This window comes from Pteropus medius, unplaced genomic scaffold, assembly GCF_902729225.1.
Source record: "Pteropus medius unplaced genomic scaffold, Ma_sr-lr_union100, whole genome shotgun sequence".
NCBI classification, from domain to species: Eukaryota; Metazoa; Chordata; class Mammalia; order Chiroptera; family Pteropodidae; genus Pteropus; species Pteropus medius.
In genome coordinates, this window is record NW_024347788.1 from 9296028 (window position 1) to 9315149 (window position 19122).

General features: G+C 46.5%; 1 protein-coding gene and 1 pseudogene across 1 annotated transcript in view; one reads left to right on the plus strand and one right to left on the minus strand.

Annotated features, from left to right (window-relative positions):
- TSC22D1 (TSC22 domain family member 1) overlaps positions 1–16968 on the minus strand; it is a 113581-nt gene extending 96613 nt beyond the window's left edge. Inside the window, 2 exon segments of the mRNA XM_039877239.1 lie at positions 13564–14575; positions 14578–16968. Of these exon segments, the coding sequence (XP_039733173.1) occupies positions 13564–14575; positions 14578–16441 (2876 nt within the window). The 5' untranslated portion in view covers positions 16442–16968.
- LOC120614504 (uncharacterized) lies at positions 10098–10213 on the plus strand (annotated as a pseudogene).
- Positions 16969–19122: the final 2154 nt, after the last annotated feature.

Below are 19122 nucleotides of genomic sequence, written 5' to 3' on the forward strand. Positions count from 1 at the left end.
CAGCAAAATAAAACTGTCTAAAAGGACACACCAAGAAAGCAAAATTAATTTAATATTAGCTGTGAACAAAAACTTCCTTATGAAAGTGGGCTGCGTGCACCATTTCTTTAAAAAGGGGATTAAAAACAACTGAAATGAGAAAAAACAGTTTCCCTTGATACAATCATTTGATTTACTGTGTTGCAAAAACAAAATAATTAATAAAAATGTCAAAGAAAAAAACTGGGGGAGAATAATCTTTATTATAGTAAAATACCTAAATTAGTAATTGTCTACAAAATATCTTGTGCAGAGGAGGTTACTAAGATGTCATTTATTCATTAGTAACTTCACTGAAAATAAAAATTATTATTAATAATATAATTACTTAAATCTTAGCATCTATTAAAGACTTCCAATTTTACTACTGAAAACATTCTCTAAAATTTCTATCTGTAGAGGTCTAGCTTTTATTTATAACATGCTATTAATTTCTTACAGAGTAACCTTACTGTCCTGAAAGCTGGAAAAATGTGAAGCACTCGTCTTCTTTTAGAATCAGAAAAAAGCAACACGGAGCAGTAAAGTGATCTGTCGACAGTCAATGCAGTGGAGGCAGATACAACCGAAAAGACTGTCTCTTTGTACTTCTCCGTAGCTCAGTAATTAACGCCATTTGGAATTTGTTCTTTGCGTCCACGCTTCCCGAAAATAATAAACCAACCATAATCTAACGCTCAACTGGTAAACATTCAATACAATGTTTTTTTGAGGTTTTCTTAAAATTTCTCTCACTTTGCTGCCAGGCTATAAAACCATTTTCCCAATGCCACCTTAAATGCCACGGAATCCCATTTTTTTTTTTCCCTTTCCCTCATCTGCTTTAAGATGATAAAGCTGAAAAACATTGACAAAAAAAAAAGTCTAAAAAAGGACCAGAAATGCTATGCAAAAATAGCCAAGAAGAAAAAAGTTCCACATGGCTCTGTGTTGTGATGACAATTTCAAGCAGTCCTGGAGGCCTTTCCATTCCAGAGCTGTCTTCCAAAGGATTCGCTTACCAGTGTGCAAGCTCACGGAAGCGGGGCGTCAGCACGTGTGGGCTGGGTCCTCACCTCCTCAGCTCTCCTACTGAGGCCAAGGTCACTGATTCGAACCATTATCTCACACTGCAACCACAAAGAGAATGCGCCTCCATTTCCACCACTGATGGAAAAGGACTTACTGAGTTCTCACACCCCACTAGGCATCCCAAGTGAAGTCGGCACTTTCCTAAAACAGCACTGATCGGCACAAAAACGAAAAGGGGCCCTCCATTCCACGTCCGATTACGTCCAGCCTTCCCAGTCTTGCTTTAGGCCTCCGAAGCCCTTATCTGCTGCTTTCCTGTACACAGACACTATCTCCCACCTACTTAGACTATGTCCTATGCTCTTTTCTATAAACACTCCCTGGACCTTGAACTCCTTTGGTATAAGTTTTCTCTACTGAAGTGACTTATAATCCCCATAGCTATCAAATTTCTCTGAAATGTCACCTCGAAAGCATGTGATCTTTACCCTCTGACTTCCAATACTGCTTTATCCGTATCTCTTGTAACACACCACATCCTACTTTGTCATATTTTTCCCTTTTACTGGATTTCTATCCCGTCATTCCCTAAAATGTTTCCAGCAGCTTACAGAGATAAATATAAACACGAGAAGATAAAATAAATTATGAATAGGTGGAAACAACTAAAATAACAGGAGAGTAACATATGGAACCTGTTGTCTGTCATCTTTTTCTGCGTATAGGTACGCATGCTGTATACGTATCTGGGCACGCACACTTATTGGTGAATTCAACTGTAGGCTCTCAACGGTAGACAGTGCTGCACACATAATTATTAACTGAATTACATCCTTCAAATACCTAGGAGACTGTAACCTAAGGACAATTTCAAGATGTCCTTTTGAAAAATTATATTCCTTTATATGTATACCCACACGTATGTACGTACATTCTCAAAATCAAAAAAGGCAAGCAGATTGAAAAAATACGCCAACATATCAAGAAATAAGTTAGTTTCACAGTGCTTTAAACGTCAATAAAATAACCACATCACTCACATGTAGCGTCCATGAGAGCAGTAACGCTTTTCCCATTTTAAATTAGTCTATACCATTTCCCTTTTGGTAGAGACCTGGCAGTGCCCTGGGGATAGGAAGAAACGACTCTCCTCTCTCCAGTGTCTGGAAGACACTCGCGGCGGAATCCAGTTAGTATGAAAGAAAGTCAGCAAAGGTCCCTGTGACTGCTAAGGTCAGGAGCCGACCCTAAAACACTCGCTCACAGTCACCTGGGTTTCTTTCCACTACTAAATATATTTGGGACACAATTGCTTTGGATTAGACACAGATGAACCCTATGAAAACACTAAATTGCCCAAAATCCTACCTGGAGGTTATAACTACTTATCTTTCAGACCTTTAAAATTGTGGTTAGACATAAGAGCTTCCTGAGAAATTTGGGGGGGTTCCCCCTTTCTTAAAATGAGAAGAGAAACTTTTAAGGGAGAAGCTAGGAAAGTGAATGTAGTATTTTTATAAATTGAGAAATTTGCTAACCAAAGGGTTCCTGCACTAAATCAGTTTACAATGGAAATCACTATCCCCCTAATTTATGTCCTTCCTTCATTAATAACAGAAAAATATAATTTCCTAACTGGTCCTTCTTGCTTCTAGGTGTACCTGCTCTCTAATCCAAACTACAGATTCCTTTTACACTAATCTTTCTTGAACATCGTTTAGTCAACAAGTGTTAAGAGCCAAATCACTCCCCGATTCAATGCAGCTACCTCCTCTATCACTTCCTGAGACAAACGTGTTCTATTAAGTCCAGCTGTCGCCTGACCGAAGCCCAGGATGGTTTTCTTACTTCCCCCCATTTTTATTAACATTCTCCTGCCTGAAACATCCCCTTTCAACCCAAAACTTCTGAAAACTCAGTTCAAATAACATTGCTTTCCTGACCTACCAAAGGTCAATGTCAATTCTACCGCATCTGTGAACTTTGAATGCAATTTCCTTGGCCATTTTAAAGACTCAAGTTCCAGTTACGGGCTAAGAAACATTTTAGAGCACTACGCCAGAGAATTCATCTAGCCTCGCTGAACTTGTTCCTCCATCTACAATATAAACCAAGGGTTCAAAGATCTCAAGATTTCCAGCTCTCAATTTCTTATCATTTATTTCATATTTCATATAGTTTAAAACCATCATTTTACACTTACGAAGCCATGTGATTTCCCCATGTGTGAACTGCACACATTCCCTGAGGACAAGATCCACATCTGATTAAATCTCTGCCTACACCATCGCTAGACACACGATTTACACCTACTCGATAAATCTGCCCATTCGACAGATTGGTGAAAGGGAGAGAGTTTAACAGAACAGGTACAGTACCATACCCGGGGGGAAGGGGAGAATGGAACCTTACTCCTATCAAAACAGCCGTTAACATTTTGTGTGACGGTAACAGGACAGCAAAGTATTTGGCAGTAATTACGTCCCTATCCTGGATGTCTGTAGGGGCTTTTCTCTGCCACATGTCTGAATTCACGTACTCAACAAATATTCCGGAATATACTATGAGCCAAGCACTACTGCATGCAGTGGGAATACAGAGGTAAAATATTAAAAATATTTTTTTCTGGGGAAAAGGCCTCGCGCTCACAGAGGTTACATCCTGAGTACGAGACCACGGTGAGCATCCGCACCCAGACCTCCAAGAACAAGAGTGTTTGCGGATGAAATGAAGTGAGCTGTGAGAGGAGGGAGTCTCGTCAACAACGAGCGATTTCATAATCGGTCCATCTACAATTTCCTCAAAAACAGAACAATCGGGCACAGTCGCAGGGTGTCAGAAGTTCCTCAACCTGACTAGTGAGCTGATATTACAAAAAATAATCTGGGAGGCCTGGAAAAACGAGATGCCATCTCGACTGTCTAAACCACAGGAGACTCAGAGTAACCCTTCATCCCATGGCTCCAGGGCCGAGGACGGGTGACACCGTCCACCGTGATCTAAGGCGAACACTTAACAAAGTCGAGCTCGGTAAATCTTCTCCCGGATCAACACGAAGATGGTTTTGAGCCAGGCAACCAGGTTTAATATGGACATGTCTACGAAAAGGATTCAAAAGCTTTAGGGACTCTCAGAACTTGCCTCTGAGGATCACGACGCTTCAGCATCAGAGCCGACATCTTCCCTTCCCTCAACTCTATGCTTTTTTTAGTCCCACTTAATACCCACATATAATCAAGTAAGTTAATCACTGCCAAACCTTTCTCCCGGTTCCTCCCCCTTTACATAATCCATAATCTATTGATTTAATAAGCAACTACAATGACAATAAGTAAAATAGATCAGTTAAGAATTTTAAACAGGCCATTAACTCAATGCTTAAGAACTGCTTAACAACGAAAACTGTCAACACAAACAAGTGGCATTTTACAAGCTAAACGCTGAAATTTTACCAAAGGGCTTCAAGATTATAGTTAGATGTTCAGTAATAATCATATGCTAAATGGCTAAACTAGTCAAAAGCAGATAAAGAATACTGATATTCTAATTTTGAAAAAAATGGGTTTTTTGTTTTACGCAAGTTGGAGAAATTTTATTGGCATAAACATCAGTAAATACAAAATAAGCATAAACATAAAACAAATGTTTGTTAAAAGCAGTAACTAAGTAAGCACTGATTTTTTTTTGGCTCACAAACAGCAAAAATAACCAATTAATTCTCATCATCTCTATTAAAGAAAAAAATAGTGATATCACATGATCATATATAAAGAACTTATTTACCTTTCAAATATATCATAACAGTATTCTTAAAAAGATAAGTTGTCCTTATGCCAATATTAAAAATATTTTTTCTTCATTCATTCATTAAGCAGATTTTCAATAAGTACCTACTGTTGGTAAGACACTAAAATGTACTTTGAATATATAGTAGCAAACCAAACATCCCTGTTATGAGGCTTAAAATCATCAAACGGATAATCATGAAAAAAGATTACAAACTTAATATGCATTACTAAAGAATAGGGTGCTATTAAACAGTATAAAGAACAAGCTAAATTTAGATCGGTACCTCAGAGAAGGCCTCTCAAAAAGTGATGGTTACGTTTTGAGAAGGAATAAAGGGGTAACATGGGGATGTTCAGGTTAAAGGAACAGAATGCAACAAAATGTACAGGGGAAAGAAAGACCAGAGGAACGGAAGGAGGGCAGTGAATGCAGAAAGTAAGGGGATGAAGGACACGAGGCCAGGAGCAAGCGAACAGGAATTACCTTGAAACGACGGGGCGGCTAAGGAGCTTGGAGTGAGTGAGTGGTCGGAACAGATTTCCAGCCTAAGAACATCGTTCCGACTCCACGCTAGAATATTAGAGAAAGGCCAGTGAGAAGCCACTGCAGTGCTTTAAGTGAGAGTTGAATATGTTAACTTAGAGCCGTGGCGATAGAGACGGAGGAAAACAGATGAATTTAAGACGTATTCTGAAGGTGAAGGTCAGGACACGCAAAGTGAGGGAAAGCGAGCTGAGCTATCGAGAATGCCTCTCAGGTTTCTGAAGTGAAGAACGAGAGTAAAAAGTAATATTTATTAAAATGAGGATGATCCAAGGAGGAAATTTCAGGGGTTAGGTAAAGAAGAGTTAAGTTTATGATCTGCTGAGACCGAGAGGCCTACAAGAGACGTTACAAAGCAAGCAGAGGTGCGCGTGACGGTCAAAGCCAAGGGGACGTGTGGGCCAGGGACGCGCATTCAGGAGTGACGGCGCACGGACTGCATTTAAAGCCACGAGTCAGGCGATGACCCAAGGGAACAGGCAGCGGGAAGGGGACTCAGAGATTCAAAGAAACCCCAACACTGCGAGTCCGAGAGAAGTGACGCTGAAAGCGACTGGAAAGGGGCGGCCAGAAAGGCGAGAAGAGACTAAGGAACATCACCAAAGCGGGAGTGTCTCAGGGAGCAGGGAAAACAAAGGCCGGCGTGGTCTGCCGACACCGACAGGTCAAGAACGATTTCCAGGTCAGACTGGCCGGTGAGGGAAAAATACTGCGTGTGCACGTGTGTGTGCATGTGTGTGCACACGTGTATGCACGCGCGCACGTATGTGTGTGTGCATGTGCCCGTGTGGCGGAGCAGGGACAGGACAGGGCACACGGGATGATGACGACATGAGTATATGTGAGCTAGAAAAAGAGTCGACCTAGAACCTAAAACTCATTATAAATAGTTCTTTAAAATAATGTAAATATGCTGTAAATTTTCCCTCACAATACCTTTTAATGAGTCATTAGCATGTTCTTACCGTGACACATTCAACCTTAACACAGCAACATGGGAAAGACCAACGCTGCGCGCCCAGAGCGGATCACGCTCCGCAGGTTCGGATTTTTAAATTAGTTTTCTAAACAAGACAGACATCTACTTGTTCTGCGATTCTGAAGCCAATGTTACAAAGACTGAATTTAAATTATTACGTAATTAAAATGATTTTCCTGAAAAAGATCTTTTTTCACGCAGCTTTCAAGAGAAAAAGAATGTTAACGTTGATTCATTTAACATTTGAATATCTACCGCATTCCAGGTACACCACTGTGATAATTTTACCTACTTTTTTCTCACCAAGGGATTACAGGTAAATATTGGTATGTTCTGTAAGAATTCCATTCTGTGTACGAATACACACATCAATGCAGCCTGCCTCTTTTCATGTTCTTAACCACCCTAATATTACTCACTGGCATCAGCCTTACCTCTTGGTGGTTTTATTAGTAGAAACAGCACTAGATTTCAAATTGGAAAAATGCTTTTTAATCTTAGCTCTGCTCTACTGCTGTATATATAACCTCAGACAACTCCCTTGGCCTAATAAACTAAGTAAGCTTCAGTTTATTCTGTTTTAAAACAGAAAAAACTTAATTCACAAGGTTGTTGAGTTCGTTAAATGTGATAATAAGTATTAACTGACTCTAATCCCAACATTTTTAATCACTTCTGTGAACAGAAAAACTGAGTTAGATACTATTCATATTTCTGCTGGATATAAGCCAAACGATTGTACTCTTAAAATTTTTTGTATTCGTTACAGATTAAATCTTGGAGTAATTAGTATATCACAATGTACATCGTCCTTGCATTTAACAGTGCGGTGTTCCACCGTCAAGACAGGCATGTAATGACAGTAAACACACACGTCTATTTTTGTACTCCCTTCCCAAAAACCCCACTAAAATGACAGAAAAGGAATTTTTTAAAAGCTATAAAGACACAAGGCCACAAAAATTCCGAGAACAGGTGAAAAGACAATAGCAACAAAAATATGAAAGCAGGAAAACAGATGGCTGAGTGACAAATGACTTAGCAAACACTAGAAAATCAAATCTTTAGCAAACAGTGGAGAAAGCCAAGAATAAACCCAATTTAAACTGTAAAATCCCCAAAAGACTCAGGAATTGGCAGTACCACATACCTCTGATGTGGGATGTGGGGGCGACAGGGTGCTAAAATAAGAAAGATTGTTTAAAAGTCTGTTTGAGAAGCAACGAGCCCCACAGATCCCAAATGCCCCTCCCCAACCCCAACAAAAAATTAAAAATACATTGTCTGGAGAATATGAAACACGAGATCCCAAGACTGAGGAAATCATGCACAGCGGCAGGCAGAACATACTGAAAACAGGGTGACTGAGTGAAGAAACATATACATGCGGATGCAATACCTTTTACTCCGCTCCCTCCCGCACCCACCAAGTTGACAGGCTTTCGCCCCCACGTAACGGCTCAGAAGAGCCTTCCACAGGGAATCTAACCAGCTAGGAGGAAGGACATGAAGATACTGGCATCAAATGTCCTCCGACCGAAGAGCCCAGCACGAGTTCCACGCCGTGGAGCTAACGAGACTTTCTGATAATTTCTAATCAGCATTTTACACCCTTACTCTTAAACACAACCTCCAAACATCTAAGGAAAGGCTATAACATGAAAGATAAAGACCAAGGCAAAAAAAATAAATAAGTAAATAAAAATAAAAGCTAAAAGAAAAAGAAAACGGGAGGACACATCACCCAAGGAAAAAATATTTTTAAAAACTATTATTTATATATTCAGACAGCTAAGAGAAAGTACTACCATTTTTAGAACAGGATATTATTTAAAAGAAGCAAAGACAAAAACAAAAGCTCTTGGAAATTAAACATATGACAATAAATGAGAACTCAACAGAAGCAGGGCAAAAAGAGAGATGAAAATATAAGAAAATCAGAAGGCTGGTCAAGAAGGTCCATTATCCCAATAAGGGGGGTTTGAGAAAGAAAAAGACGGGGAGGGAGTAATGGATGGAAATAATCAACAACCTCATTCAAGAAAAACTCCCAGAATTAAAAGATGCTTCCGGACTGAAAGGTCCCGTCAAGGACCGACACTAGGACCCCCTTACTGTAACATTTCAGAACACTGGAAACAGATGCGATCTTAAAAGTTTTCAGAGATTTAAATAAACGAAAGAGGGGAAGGAAGGGGAGAGTAAACGAGAGGAAAGAAAAGGAAAAACAAACATACACACGGGTCACACACAACATACGAGGTATCAAAATGGCTTCAGACATCTCAAAAGCAACAGAGAAGCTAGAAAGCAATAGAACAAAAGCATAAAACAATATGATTTCCCATCTGACATTCTCTAGCTAACCAAAGAATCAAATAAGTATCTGGGTAAACTAAAGCCAGTTTAAAATACCAAGTCGATCAAGAATAAGCATGACATGGGTCACTGGCAAGTGGGGCTACAACCTCAGGAGCAGCCGAAGGGAATCTCGTGGAGAAAACTGTACACCAAGTCTGGACGGCGGCCAGCCAGAACGGAGGGCAGAGGGACGACAGAGGGGCTGCCTCAGGAAGATTAAACGGACAACAATACCCGATACGTCTGAACATCCCGAGAGACATTTGATGAAAAGCTGAATTCGTGATAACTGAAGAGAAAGCCGAAGGGATGGGGGCGGGGATGAAATGAGCCCCAGCCAATCACTCTACGGGAAAGTTACCAGTCGGCAAGTCAGACTAAGAATATTTTACCAGCTCTCCAGTCTCCCGCACTTACGTGCAAGCGCACAACCAAGAATTACCAGACATCTGGAAAAGGTTCTATCGTGAAAAGCAAAGCCCAAAACATACAAAAACGGGAGGAAAGGTCCCAACTTGAAGGAAACGGACTATGTTGACACATGGAAACTTGGGGGGTGTGGGGGAGTGACTTACTAACATTTCTATATGCTAAATAGTAGACAGAAATACATCCCACGTACACGAGCACACCAGATGAACCGGACAGCGGGGCGGATGCAGAAGGAAGGTGAGTGCAGGACACTGTACATGGCAGGAAAGGTTATCGTATTTTACAAGAATACTGAACAATCAACAGTGATGAAACCGTAACCGTGCACTGGAAGGACGGGGGAACAGCGGATTAGGTGACGATAACAACATTAACTCTTCATTTTCTATCCTGGAATAAGTCCGAAAACAAAAGCAAGAAGTATTTTATTTAACGCACACTTATGTAGGGCATATGAGTTAGACACAGTTCTCGGGACCTTCCAGATTTCTTTAACTCTTGTAACAAACCTATGAGGTAGGAACTATTATCCCCATTTTTTAAAATGAGCAAACTGAGCCACCGAAAGGTTAAGCAGCCCAGTGTTACACATAAAACTAGTGAACGACAGCAGGACCAAACCCGAGCCGTCCCCTTCCGGAGTCCCCACTCCCAGCCACCCAGCTACGCTCCACATCCAGCAGCAACACAGGCGTGTGGTTCAGAGACTGCGCGGTGAATGCCACGATCGTGTAAAAGATGTGAGCGACTGCGTCCGCAGAGGAAGGTACGGGAAGCTTTTGTCCTCATAACCATGTAAACTATTTGGCCCTTCAAACTGTGCGGGTATTAACCTAAGTGAAAATGAAAACTGATGGACGTGGCTCCATAGTGTAGCGGTGAGCACATCTGCATTACACACAGAAGGTCCTGGGCTCGCGCCCCAGTGGAACCACGGTCCATGGTCTACGGCCACGCCACCCTGAACAAGCCCCATGTCTGATCCTGGAAGCTAAGCAGGGTCGGGCCTGGTTAGTACTTGGATGGGAGACCACCTAGGAAGACCAGGTGCTGTAGGCATAAATGATAATAAAAAAAATTAGTAACTTAGTATTTTACACTTAAAGTATTTTACCTGATGCTACCATCCTCAGAAGTAGGCAAAACAAGTGTTACTTTTATTTTATAGATAAGAAAACTCTCATTTCTCTTTAATATTTGAGGGCCTACTGTATAACAGGCACCATATTTCGAAGAACAATGTCAATTCACCTGAAAAAATGATGAGGTAAAAGAGGTACAAAAAGCAAATTTTTTTACTCATTCTTTTCAATCTGTTGCCTAAATTATATGATCCTGCATCTCTAGCATTAAATACGATAGTAAGAGCAGAGAAAAGTCTGCTCATTGATTTGTCAAAAAAATACTTGGTCTTGCCCTTAAGGAACACATGGTCTTGTGGGGAAAATGGGTAAAGGTAATTATGACCGAATGTGTGCGGGGCTTAAACAGAGGAACCCTAAAAAGTGCTGAGCGAGCAACGGTCCCTGGGGGAGGGCAATGCTTCAGAGGGGACGTCTGAGCTGGGTCTTGAAGCATGAGTAGAAGCGTGAACAATTTCACATAAGAGGCCGTACTAATAACCACAAAACACAAAAGATTCTATGTCAGTGTGGAACACCTCTGCTTCCCGCGTCGTAAAGGTAAGTTCGTGCTGAAGGCTGCATTAAGACCTTCTCGATGAGAATGATTTTTAAAAAACAAGATATAGAATCTTAATGCCTGATCTATGTTTCTAAACTTTATAGTGTCTCCCAGTGGCCAGTCGAAAGTATTTTCCACCTGTCTAATAAACATTTTAAAATTTAGAGTGTTAAGAGTATTATTTTAAAAGACGACTAAAGAATAGCTATCCTTGATTTGTCTACCACCCAAAAGTTTGTTAATATGTCTTCTAAGTCATAATATTTAAATTACAATGAACTCATTCTCCCAGGAGAGACCTAATAGGTGACCAAGCCCAGAAAATGCAAGTGACACAGAAGCTATCATGGGAAGGAAGGGTAGAAAGAATTTTTTACATCATTATCACTTTTTTCTCTTGGAGGTATTTTCAAATTCCCTTCCAAAAGCAAATTTAAATAAAACAACATTTCTTTTTCCAAACTATAATAATAAAAAAATAATCTGCAGTAGAACACAATAAAGAAAATAACATACATATTTATCTTTTCTGACCTTTACAGGTGGTTTAGGGGTAAAACATTCTGATTTTTCAGAATTTAAAGGCTACCTCTGAAACAAAAATTTCCCGAAATTGATGACTTCACTTTTGTGTTAACACAGGCTCAGATACGTAGTAAATTCAAAAGAGGTACCGTTGACTCAAGTTACTTTATATTACTACTTAATCCTGTTTCTCCGTATCTCTTTTTGTCCCTTTAATTCCAAACCTTTCTACATAATTTGCCCTTAATTAATCTTCATCTCAGTTATAATATGGAAAAATTAATTTCGTACTATCTTAAACTGAGATTCTACCCCTATAGTTAAAAACTTAGTTGTAAGTAGTAACCTCTGACTTTAAGTGTCTGGAACAGCGATCGTGGATAGCTCTATCACTCCCTACCACCAGTGGGGAAACAAGGAGAAAGTCATACTAGACCACAAATGGCGATTCACAAAAATCATGGCAGATGTGAATTCAAAAGGTGTGGTTTTCATCTGTACATTTCACTGACCTTTCAATTCTCTAAATTTACCATCCATCTAATATACCTGTTTTTATAGGGGCTTCACTCAGATCAGACCTTTTAGAGTTAGAAAACAGTAATATGTGGTGTAAATAATTATTTAAAATCATAGGTATTAACTATTGGTGAGTAATAATATATGATAAAATTAAAAGTTTAACAATAATTATAATAGGGCTATTAAGGAAATTACCTCCCAGAAGAACTGTACCTTTAAAAGTACAGTTTTGTACACCTGGTGCAGAATACATTTGGTCAGGTAACAAGGTTTTAATTACATGACTATTTGAAAAATAAAATCTTGAAAGACAAGATTTTAAATTAGTTCCATAAACCACGCCTTTACCTTACCTCTTTTAAGTAACAAAATCCTGAAAAGCTTACTGTAGCATTTGGCCTTTTTCTTTTTCTAAACTTGCAATTCTTTTGAAATATGCTCAATTTTTCCAAGTGTAAACCTCAAATATACATTTAGGATAGAAATGTTCCCATTGGTCTGATGAAAGTTCAATCACAAAAATCTCCAACTAATACTAAAATAATTAAATATCTTTCAAGCTTATTCAAAGTTCCACGGTGACAATGAATAGTCTTTGTCATAACGTCTACGATATTATTTTGATCAAGGTTAGTCAGACCGGCAAATTCGTGAAAAGAACATTCCTTTAAAGTCAACTTAGTTCAAAGCAATGTAGAATCGTGAGATTTCACAACTTTCCTAGCCAGTCAGCTTCAAAGAAAAAATCTGACTCAGTTAAGTGTGATTAGCACATTATTTCCAATTCAATTAAGAAAAGGCTAGTTTAATAACGGATTTTAGGCTTTATGTATTTTTTGGTAAAGGAAGAATGGAACAGGTGGTGCAGATTAGCAGAACAAAGTCTTACTTTCCTGCCTCTATAAATTCAACCCTCTAAGACTTTCTTTACTCTTTAAAATGGCTACCACCTTGATCTACTATGCCAAAGGGAAAATGTACAGCATACCACCATCAAAAATAAATCTAGTTATTTTGACAGTGTATGCCCTCCTCCCCCACAAAAGAAAGAAAAAACTTTTTAAGATTCTCATCCCTTTACTGTTCAGACAAAATGACCATTAAATAAGCACACAAACGTTGGTCAGTTACGGTATGAAGACAACCTATACAATGCATATTAGGTCGTCTTTCCTATAACATCTGACTAGGAAAAGCTGGTAAGATTATCTTTCACAGATGAAGATCGAACAGCAGTAGAACTGAAAAGGATTGTCCAGTCTAGTAAAGGAGAAACAAATGTGGGCATCGCACCCCGCCCCCAAGATAAGGATTTCAGTGATTCAAAAGATTAACTGTTATGTGAGTTAGCAAAAGTTAAGTTTCTGTTCATAAGTAATCTTTCTAAAAAGCATTTTATAAATAACAAAAACCACTTGGTGCTCCCAAACCTATTCTTAATGCTAACTATTCTGTCAAATGTCTACATGTTACTTATACCACTTCCTATCCACTCTGAAACCATTCCAGAACACTCCTGCTCTAGGAAACTTACCACAAAATGCATTTTCCCATATAAAAATGAATGTATCATGTGTCAGACTAACTTTGTGCACGCACACGCACGCACACGCACACACACAGCTACTAAGCTAACTGTGAATGTGTTGAGTGTCTGCAGAAACATGGCGTGATCTTACCTCTCATCCTCGCCATCCACCAGGGGTGTCGTCAGCGGTAGCACCTTCAACGGGAAAAGAGAAGCAGAGGCTGCTAGGCTGCTGCTACTCCCATCTGAAGCTGCTGACATGCCCCCACCGTCGCCACTCAGAGTCTGAGGTAAGCCAACTACGGAGGGTTCCGCTGGGCGCCTGGCATCTTCGATTTGGCTTCCAATTGCCTGAGCTAATGATTGTGCAGAGAACTGAGAACTTAGTGATAGCTGTTGTGCCAAAGGCAAATTTATATTAGCTGCTATCGGGGGAGGTTGACTAACACTTTGAACCACATTACCATTTTGAGTGGCAGGGGTTTGTGCTATATTCTGTGGTGGAACCAAGTTTGCTGGGCCAGAAGGCATTCCAGAAGGCCCGGCTGAGCTAACCTGACTCGTAACAGAAACACTACCAGCAGGGGGCAAAGGACTAAGTGCCGGCAACTGCTGCACCACGACTCCCGGGGCCACGGGTTCTGCTCCCTGCGGCTGGGGAGGCGCAGTTAACAAGGTACTTTGGGGAGCAATGACCAATTGCTGAGGAAGGCCCGAAGCACTAGTTTGAACTCCCTGATGAATAATTGCGGGCTGAGCGGGCGGAATTATCTGCGATGATGAAGGAGCACCTTGCTGAATGACTGAAGGTGTGACTTGGGCAGAGGGCGGCTGCCCTGCGGTGGGCACGTTCGCTTGCTGACCGATATTTGCGATCTGACCGCCAGTAGGTACGGCAGATACTGCTGCCTGAGCCTGGCCCACAGGCTGGCCGGACGCCCCTGCAGGTGGTGCTGGGGCTGCTGCGGGCTGCACTGGCAGCTGGACACTCTGTGGCTGAGCCATGGGAATCACCGTTGCTCCTGCTCCCACCCCCGCAGGACCGGGCTGGCCAGAGGACACTGCCGTTTGCAGAATCGGCTGCTGCTGTACATACTCTGAAGCAGGGATCTGAGTCACCACCTGACCGTGGCCAGGGGCCATCTGCGTAGAAACTGTCGGCGCTGCTGCCCGTACTGTAACTGCTGGGGTGCTGCTCCTGCAAGGGGAGCTTGCACGGGAGGAGCCGTCTGAGAATACGGCAGTTGGGGTTGAGCCAAACCAGAGATGGAAGGCTGCTGACCTAAAGCTGAAGTTACACCGACCACGTTAACAGGTGACGGCTGGATACCAGTGGCGGCACTGATCGTGGCTTGCAGAGGGACTGGCTGGACACCTTGCTTTTGCTGATAGCTCAGTTCTTGAGGCTGTAATTGGACTTGTGAGATCTGTGACTGAGAAATACTCTGTGGTATGCTAACTGCTGAAATGCTCTGTGGACCAGGGCTGCCGAAGTCCATCTGCTGAAGGGCCACACCTGGCAGAGCTGCTGGCGGCGGCTGCTGCTGCTGCACCACGGCGGGGGCCCCCATCTCCCCACTGCCCACGCTCTCCGTGTAGTGACTCAGTGTGCTGACGCCACTGCTCACTGAGCTCCCACTCGTGCTCTCCCTCTCAGAAGTCACTTCTACTGGGTTCTGTTTGACAGTTTCCACCACTTTATTTATCACACCTTCCGTAGCAGGTGCAGCGTTTTCCTTTTCATAGAACTCGGTGCAAGTCCATCTCCCCTTTTTAAAGGGCTCGGAACTAGAATCTAACTTCACGACTCTGAATCTTGACGTGTTAACTGTTGGCTGTTGCTGCTGACTCGAAACTGATCCCACAGTCATCCCTGCAGCTGCACTGGGGACACTGTTAACAACAGCCGAGGAAGAAATAGTACCATTGCCCATGCCACTCAAGATATTCACATTAACACCGCTGCTCACTCCAGGCCCCACACTCACGCTAGCAGCACTAGGTACACCGCTCGCGTTGATATGAGCGCTACCAAGCACGCTGCTCGTCACACTGGGATTAAAACTACCCACAGCAGAAATGGTAACGTTATTCACTGTGTTAGTGCCAGTGACGGGATTTATACCTATGCTGCCAGTCGTGCCTGCAGCACGGATATTAGTCATTACAGATGCAGGTGAGCCACCCGATGACACAGCAGAAGCTGGTGCAGCTGGGACCACGCTGTCAGAGCTTGCAGTTGCAGAGAGTTTTCTGGATACTGGGCTTGGGGGTGGCCCTCCGGAGATGGACGCACCCGCCACACCAGCATGGGATGGATGGTGGTGCCCGTGGTGGAGGTGGTGCCCGTGATGAACGTGATGGTGGTGGTGGACGTGGTGTGGATGCGTGCTCCCGTTGATCACGACATTCTGCTGCGGATGGTGAGGCAAATGAGGCTGCGGAAGGTGTGGCTGGTTGGGGGAGAGGGCCCCGGGGGTCTCGGCCTCCTGGAAGTTATTGAGAGTCTCTTCTGAGGAGCTGCGTTCAGGTTCCCCCAAGTCGGTAGCCCTGGAGAGTGACACATCAAGGATCTCGGAAGACGACAGATCTTCCGTGTGAGATTCGTCCAGATCATCATAGCTCTCGGTGTCCTCTGCTATGCTGTTGTTAGAGCTGATGCTGGCGGAGATCTGGGCCGGCGTAACGCTAGTGATCTGGAAGCCACTTTTCTTTTTCATTTGAGTCCCGCCTGGCGCTAGAGGCTGCGTCTGCAGCTGAGCCTGCGAAAGGAGGTTCAGGCTTTGTGGAGGCGGAGGCTGTGGTCCCGACGTAGATGCTGCTGCAGGAGGTGGCGGCTGGAGCAGCGACGGAGGCGGAAAATCCTCGGAAGAGGGGGCATTACTAGCGACGCCGGTACCTGCTGCGCCGAGCGCAGAGGCGCTGCCGCCGCCGCTGCCCCTTCTAGGGAACATCGCCGGGTGCGCCATCTTCCTAGCACTAATGTCTGCAGCGGCCGCCGCGGCGGCGGACTCCGGCGGCTGGTGCATTGTGTCGGGTACCGGGGGGCGGAGGAGGCGAGTGCAATTTCCTTCTGCACCGTAATCTTTGTATTCAAGACGCCGGGGAGGAAAACGGGGCCCGACGCTCCGCCCGGCACGATGCCTCCTTCCCCTCCTCCTCCTCCTCCTCGTCGGCCGAAGGCGCCGGCCGCTCCTGCCTCCGAGGGCGAGCTTCGGGAAGGGAGGATGGACGAGGGTGAACAGGGCGGCCGGGGACGCGGAGGGGGGACCCCCTCAGTCCTCCGCCATTCACTTTCCCCTCCGGTCTCACACTCCCTTTATATTCCGCTTCACGTGGGGTGCGGGGCGGGCGGGAGGGGGGGCCGGGGAGGGGGCGGCCCGCGGAGGGGGTGGGAAAACCGAGAAATGCCCACCTTCCCCGGACAACTCCGAAGCCGCCTCAACCCCTCCGCCCGCCGCGGCGGCGGCCGCTGCAAAGCCCTCGCCCGCGGTCGCGGTCGCGGTCGCCCTGCACTGAGGCAGCGCGGAGCGACGGTCGCCTTCCCCTCGCCACCCTCGGCGCCGCCGCCGCCGACGAGCCCCGAGCTCAGTGTCGCTCAAACCTCCCCTCCCGGCCCCGCCGGCCCCGCTCGGCCCTCCCCCCACGCCCCGCGGACCCTTTCAAACCCCCTGGGCTCGCGGCGGCTGCTCCGGGAGGAAACGCTGGCCGCGGCTGGGGCCGGGGCGACGAGGCTCCGAGCGGGGCGGCGGCGGGGCGCCCGGTACGCTGAGCCCAGCAACGAGGCGCGGGCAGGCGCGCAGGGACGCCGGGTCCTCGCGGAGCACGGCCGGGGCGCGGCGGCGGTGGCAGCGGGAGCCCAGGGACCGCTCCATCACTGGCAGCCATGGAGCCCGAGCATTTTCCTCCCTCGGGGCAGGCGCCCGGCCCGGCACTCGTCCTCGGGGAGGAAGGGGCCGGCGCCGAGCCTCCCCGGAGGGCGGCGGGACGTGCGCTGGCGCGGAGGGTGCGAGCCGCGCGGGCCTCTCCCTCCGCAGCCGGCTCGTCCTCACCGCGCTGCTCCCGCGGCCGGGCGGGAGGGGGCCGCAGGCGGCGGCGGCGGCGGCGGCGGCAGCGGCTCCTTTCTCAGCGGCGGCGGCGGCCGGACGGGCTGGTGCAGCGACTGCAGCCGACGCCGTTCAAAGGAACGAGAGGTGGGGTTGGTCGGTGTCGGCAAACGGGGCGGGTGAGTGGGTGGGTGCCGAGGGAGGGGGCTGAGGTGGTTGTTACTAGTGCTCTCCTCCGGCTCCACCGTATCCCCCAGTCTCTCGCGGCATCGGGAGAGGAGGGACCAGCGCCCGAGCGCAGGAGGAGGAGGGGCGACGGCCGCGACAGGGCGGCGGGGGGAGGGGCCGGCCGCGGAGACGGAGGAAGATGGCGTCTGCGCATGCGCCGCGGCGCCGCAGCCCGAGCGCCGGGTCCGGCGGAGGAGGCGGCGACGGCTGTTCGGGCCGTGCCGAGCGCCGGCTCTCCCGACGGAAACGGCCGAAGGCTGTCGGAGGCGCGGACGCCGGGGGGTGGGGGTGGGGAGCTGCGGCCGCGGGAGCGAATCCGGGTCGGCCCGATGGGGGTGGGGCGGGCGGGGGGCGCGCGCGCGCGGCTTAGGCGTGTCCGCTCTCTCCCCGCACGCGGGCACGCGGCCGAGCAGCGGGCGCGGCGGGGCGGCTGCCGGCGCCCCGGCCGCGGTGCGCGCGCCCCGGCCGGCGTCCCCCCGCCTGCGGAGCGGGCAGCGAGGCTTTTCTCCGCAGCAACAGCATCACGAGTTTCAGTTCCCAGGAGCCCGCCGCCGCCGCCGCCGCCGCGACATGAGTCAGGCTTTCTTCCTCCGCGCGCGGAGCCCTCCTCGCCTTCGCCGCACCTGGGCCAGCCCCCGGCCCGCGCCCGGGGCCACGATGATGCCCCGGCGCCGGGAGCCGCCGGGCCCCGGAAGGCGGGTGCGCTGCTCGCGATGGGGGCTGCCTTTTGTGCGGTGCCGTGTGGCTGCCATGCGGTCCGCTCGCCCCTCGACGGGCAGCGGCGAGCCGGCCGGGCGGACGATGCAGCTGCTGCACCGAACTGTCCACGCTCCTGCGTGGGCTCCTAGAGCGACTGCTTGCGACCGGTCCTTACCTGGCCGCAGGAAGCCGCCCGGCCCAGGGAAACCGACCGACCTCAACAGGTGGAGCTCACCTCCGGCAGAGGTGTCTTTTCGTTCCATTGTCCGGGCTACAGACCCACAGATTTGACTGAAAAGGCAAAATGGCCTATTCAGGGGCGCAACACGAGTGCACAGCAAGATCACTAGGGTTAAAAGGGAAAAAAAAAAAAAAGCCATTGGCAATTCCAGCTTAAAAACAAAGGACCTGCCCCGGTCGGAGCGTAGTTCTGCAGAAGCAGTGTTAGGTTTGATTGGAGGCAATGTACTGGAAGTTGCTTCCCTGGCATTAACACGTCAAAACATTCCAGCTCTAAGCATTTTTTTTACGACTAAGCGAGAATGTATTTCTCGCCTAGTAATTAAAAAACAACAAAGTAATGTGGCAAACCCTAGGGAGAATTTATTTTTTTGAACCTAGGTGTTTGGGGGACTAAACGTTTACGGTTAGACCTGATTCGGGAACTCTCACAGACTGACATCTCCATTACAATCCTATTTCAGGAGCTCGTTAAAGCATAAACGACGGGAGTCTTT